General features: G+C 33.2%; 1 protein-coding gene across 1 annotated transcript; it reads left to right on the forward strand.

The window, feature by feature from the left end:
• The first annotated feature begins 3960 nt into the window (after nucleotides 1-3960).
• On the forward strand, nucleotides 3961-4902 carry LOC102819743 (olfactory receptor 14C36-like). Its single transcript, XM_006877085.1, has one exon. The coding sequence runs from the start codon at nucleotides 3961-3963 to the stop codon at nucleotides 4900-4902; it is 942 nt and encodes a 313-aa protein (XP_006877147.1).
• The last annotated feature ends 1027 nt before the right edge of the window (nucleotides 4903-5929 follow it).

Below are 5929 nucleotides of genomic sequence, written 5' to 3' on the forward strand. Positions count from 1 at the left end.
CATGAATAATACAATCAAATCATTAATCAACAAAGTACTTTAGTACTTTGTTCTACAAGGTACGAAAATGTATCTTTCATATCACAGCACAATAGATTGTTGTTTTTGTTGTTAATTGCCATTGAGACCTTTTCAGAGGAGTTGTCCTTTTTGGTTGTCATTGGAGTCCAGTGCATTACCCTGCAGTGCCACACCAGGACTCAAAACAATATGTTATGCACCATTCATTTTTTCTCTTTAGAAAAATGCAATCTTACCAATGACACTCTAGAGAATATTTCTTTGCTGAAGGAGTCAAAAATTTATGGCACATTTTTAAATGATTAAAAGATTGTGTTTGAAGGCACATTTACTTACTCAGAAAATTAATTTCAATAAATTGAAGAATTTCCTTAATAGAAGAATCAGCTAATTTTTAAAAGCTTGCTATATCATAAACATTTAAGATATACATGAATACTGTGTTTTGTGATTAAGATCATTGAAGATAACTAAATGTTGGAGGCTAGAGACAAACCAGATTTTAAAATCCCAAAATATTTAGTTTTGGAATTATGTTATTTTACCATGTAGAAAGTCAGGTTTACAAGAGTTTATTTTGATAATCATAAAATTATAAGAAATGTATGTTTAAAACATAAAATGTTTTCACCTATACGATCTGAACCTTTTTAAAAATCTAATTTAATATGCTCTTAATGTTAAGTGCCAATGAGTCAGTTCTAATGCATAGCAACCATATGTAGGATTTCCAAGAAAGTGGCTAGTGGGTTTGAATCGCCAAACTTGTGGTTAGCAGTATGATGCATATCCTACAGCAGCACACCAGGACTAACATTATGTGGCAATGCTACTGTAGAAACCATAATTTAATTTTCAGAAACTCTGAAATGTTTACGTATACAAGAAATGAAGATAGGGAACCTTCATATTTATGGAGGTTCTGTAGGATAAGTACTACACTGGGAACACCAGCATTGGAAGTTCTAGTCAACCAGCCACTCCTTGAGAGAATGAGGAGGCTTTCTGCTCCTGCAAAGATTATAGCCTTGGAAACCTTATACAGGGTTGCTATGTGTCAGAACCTATTCTAAAGCAGTTGACAATGACAGAGCTATTCTTACAAAATTAAACAAACAATAATTTTAGGAAAATTAATAAGTATGTTGTTTTATGATGGTGAACTAATAGTTAATTATGAAGACCTGCTGTGTATTGCTTGCATTTAAAAAACAAAACAAAACAAAAAACAAAAAAACTCTTTTCATTTCTAGAATTTGACTAATTTTCAAGAATTTTTGTGAATCAGGAGAAAACATTTTGGATCATTAAATTCTAGTGTGTAGGACAGTATAATGTGGGAATGTAATATATTTAAATTATTTAAATTAGAGATACAAATGCTTAATATAGGTAAATTATAAATAATGTTAATAGCATATGAATCAATAATTGCTGAAGAAAATCTACAGTATATGGGTCTTTACTAATTATGAGAGGCACATACTGGATGTCATCAATCAATCTACTTTTTCCTTTAATTTGAACTACCAACAAAACATTTTTTTAGTCCATAAACCAAAGGCTCATAGGCTTTATTTTTAAAATATAAAATCCATGATCAGGACAAACATTGTGGTTATATTATTTTTAAAAGGAGAAAATTTTACCTTCATATATGTGCAACACCTTTATTTGATGCTATTAGGCACAATTCTATACAGGATACAGTATCTGAAGAACTTGTAAAGAAAAAAAGACAGATAAAGCAAAGCAACAGCTCGATTTCCCTCTAATATAAAGTGGTTTTGAGTTATTTCATAAGCTGAGCATGGTACATAGGTTTTCTCAGTGTGTCCATGAAAAACATAGATTCAAATTGTTTGGCAAGTTTGTCGCAGAGGACATGATTCAAAGATTTTTGAAAGATTTGAGCAAAATTTGGGAGAATTTTATTTCTAAACAAATTAGAAGTACAATCAAGTTAATTATTTATAATTTATATATCTGTGGCTCCAAATGCTATACCTATTGTTATTTATTTTACTGTTGCTGTTATTACTACTACTACTATTGTCATTCTTGACAGAAAATGTGAAGAAAGAGTTGCAAAAACATAATGATTGAGGAGATTAAGATATACAAATAGCACAGATAAATAAAGGGGAAAGCTGGTTAAATATGTCCATTGGTAAGCAAATCAAATAAGGGATAGACGAAATAAACTATTTGCCTAGGGTAAAGATATGATGACTAAATCAATAATGTGATGTTTTTGTTTTCCTTAAATGCCATCAAGTCAATTATGACTGATAGCCACCCTATATTGAATTTCCAAAGAGAAGCTGGTTGGTTTGTACTACTGACTCTATGGTTAGCAGACCAGTGCTTGTTCTACATTGTCAAACCAAAACTCCATAATTAAATCTGTAGAAATGGATAAAGAATGTACAGATTTGTTGAAAAGTTAAAGATAAAAGAGAGAAAACTCAAAATTATTAAGATGAAAGAAAGAAAATGATAGATTATCACTATAAGATACACAACAATTTTGTTGCTGTTTTTGTTTTTAAGAGCATGGAATGAAAGAAAGTTGGAAAGATTGTAAATCTGGATATGTTAATGAAACAATGTTTAAGGTTCAAGAGACTATGAGAGGAAATGGAAGCTGATAAGAGGGACATATCTATAAAATAGACATGTGATTAGAAAATAATTCAAGATTAAACAACTAATAGAAAATAAAAGCAGATTCAGTGTGGGGTAGGCATGAGGTAAGAATTTTTATCATTTTGAGATTGTTGTTGTTAAGTGCTGTTCCGTTAGTTTCAACTAATAGCAATCCTGTATAAGGTTTCAAGGAGTTCAGGTGTGGCTCTGTGGGTTAGAGCACTGAACTGCAAAGTCGGTTTGAAACTGCAAGGTGAGTGGTTCCAGCCCACCAGTCACTCCTCAGAAACCCTATACAGGTTGCAATGGGTCGGATCTCACTCAATGGTACGTAACAACAACAACATAGAATTTCCAGGGAGCAGTTGGTAGGTTTGAACTTCCAACCTTGTGGTTTGCAGTCTAGAGCTGATCCTACAGCACTACACCAGGAGTCCAGTAAATAAATGATTTCAATATTGTACATTAGAAGATAATTGTTACATTATAATGCATATAGTACTCCTTTCAGAGAAGAATTTATTTTCCAAAGTATTGTCTATAGCTTCGAAATGAGAATGTAAGTCAGAGAAAACATCTAAAGGACTTTATTTCAATTATTCGATAACATTGCATTATCTCCAAAGTTCCTTTAAAAAGCCAATAATATAAATGTACATTATGTTAAAAAAGAAATAACATAAAAATTAAACAAACAAAATATATAAGTTAAATAAAGTAAATAAAATAGTTTCCATGGTGTTCACTCTGACTCATAGGACCCTGCTCTTTAGGATTTACAGTGGCTGATTTTTTTTTTTTTTTAATACATCAAGAGGCTTTTCTTCTGAGACACCTTTCAGAGGACTCAAACATGAAAATTTTTGGTTAAAAACAAACATTAACTCTTTGAATCACCCAGTGACTCCATCTTTATTTATAGCTATTTCGCCATGATAAAATTAAATATTCACATGTTATATATAGTAATAAATATAAAACTGTTGTTGTTAAGTGCCATTGAATCAGTTTTAACTGATAGTTAGCAGTAGAATACTTATCCTATAGCACCACACCAGGGTAGGCACATTGCTTATAAAATATGGCCATGATTTTAATTTCATTCCTACAAAAGGAAAAAAACATATTATGGGGTCTATGAAAAAACAAAACCACTTAGAACATCAATAGCAACTAGAGTTATGAAGTGGTGATAAAAAAATAATTGAAAGTTATATTCTCACAATTTAATTCACCATGTGTTCGAAATTTCTCTCTTTGCATCCCAGATAAGAGTTACGTAACTGAGAGATGGCCAGTTCCACCATAATGACAGGATTTCTACTAATTGGGTTTTCTGATGTATGGGAACTACAGATTATGCATGCCATATCCTTCACTCTGTTGTATTTGTTGACTCTCATTGGGAATTTTGTTATGGTTATTGCCACCACCATGGACAAGAGTCTTCATACACCCATGTACTTTTTTCTTAGAAATCTCTCCTTCTTGGATGCATGCTACATTTCTGTAACTGTCCCTAATTCTTGTCTTAATTCTATACTTGACAACAATACCATTCCAAAGGCAGGATGTGTAGCTCAAATCTTCCTAGTTATTTTTTTTTTTGTATATGTGGAGCTTCTATTCCTCACATTCATGGCCCATGACCGCTATGTGGCCATCTGCCAGCCTCTTCACTACCTTGTGATCATTAATCATCGGGTCTGCGTGCAGATGACACTGGCTTCCATCCTCAGTGGTCTAATCTATGGAGCATTGCACACGGGCAACACCTTTAGGCTGCCCTTTTGTCATTCCAATGTCATTCATCAGTTTTTCTGTGATGTCCCCTCTCTACTGAAACTCTCCTGCTCTGATACCTTCAGCAATGAGATAACTCTCCTGGCCTCTGCTCTGGTGTTTTGTGGAGGTTGTTTCATCTTCATCATCAGGTCCTACATTCACATATTTTCTACTGTGATCAAGTTTCCAAGTGGCGCAGACAGAGCAAAGGCCTTTTCCACCTGCATTCCTCATATTTTTGTGATGTCAGTCTTCCTCAGCTCAAGTTTCTACGTGTACCTTAGGCCACCTGATACCTCTCCAACCATCCATGACATTGTCTTTTCTGTGATTTATTCCATAATTCCCCCTCTTTTCAACCCAATTGTCTATAGTCTTAGAAACAAGCAAATAAAATGTGCCATCAGGAAAATCTTGAAAAAAATATTTCAATCAAAATATATATAGAAAACTGCTTAAGCACAACCTAAGTTATTAGAGTGGTGAGCTTGAACCGCCAACCTCTAGATTCAAACCTACAGTGCAGTCCAACATATTAACCCATAGCACCACACCAGAACTCCAAGTCATTAGTTAAAATTCACTTTTCAGCAGTAATTTATAACTTAGATTATAATTACATAGCTATACTTTGTTGTTGTTAAGTGTTGTCAGGTCAGTTCCAGTTCATAGTGACACTGTTTTAAGGACTAATTGGTGAGTTTGAACTGCTGACCTTATGGTCCAGTCAATTTAATAAAGTCACTTTAATAAGTTCATTAAAATATATCATTTATCAAAATCTTTACTTTTTGAGAATTTTGAATGATTTGAAATAGAAACTGAGTAAGAATCTGGTATTATGTATAAACAAGTCACTGCTATATATTTTTGGCACATTAAATGATCCTGCATAGGGTTTCTGAGAAGATACTGGTGGTTTAAACCAACAACCTTGCTAATAGGAATCCTATGCTTATCCTACATTGTCATCCTAGGACCCCTCCTATCTTTGTAGAAATGAATGAAAAAAGCTTCTATAGGAGGGAATAAAAATAGAAAGTTTAACTTTAATTTATAGTTTATCGTTAAAGTGTGAAACATGGATATGAGAGTGTATATACTGTATAAGGTGTGCCTGGTAGCATAATCATGGACTGTCAATCATGGAAGTATGGCATCAAAATGGCCACTTAAGATATGACCTCCAACTGATTAGAAATTATTCCAAAGGGGTTAGAAGAATTTTTAAATGTAGCAGAATTCCATAGTATTTGTATGTAACCTATTTAATTCTTGGTATATACTTTTCAGAGGAAGACCTTTTTAATGAAGATAGTGATTTGATTTGATTTTATTTCATTTTATTTTTCATATTGATCCAGACTATCTCTCTGACAGTATAGACATAAAACCAAACGGCCACCACTCGTCTGTCTGTCGTGCTGTGGTGGTTTGAGTTGCTGTGATTCTGAGGGCTATGCCACCGGTGTTT

The sequence above is a fragment of the Chrysochloris asiatica genome, unplaced genomic scaffold (genome assembly GCF_000296735.1).
Source record: "Chrysochloris asiatica unplaced genomic scaffold, ChrAsi1.0 scaffold00441, whole genome shotgun sequence".
In the NCBI taxonomy this organism is placed as follows: domain Eukaryota; kingdom Metazoa; phylum Chordata; class Mammalia; order Afrosoricida; family Chrysochloridae; genus Chrysochloris; species Chrysochloris asiatica.

Bases quoted from the DNA above. Each gene is read 5' to 3' on its own strand.
- LOC102819743 (XM_006877085.1), top strand. From the start codon at position 3,961: ATGGCCAGTTCCACCATAATGACAGGATTTCTACTAATTGGGTTTTCT.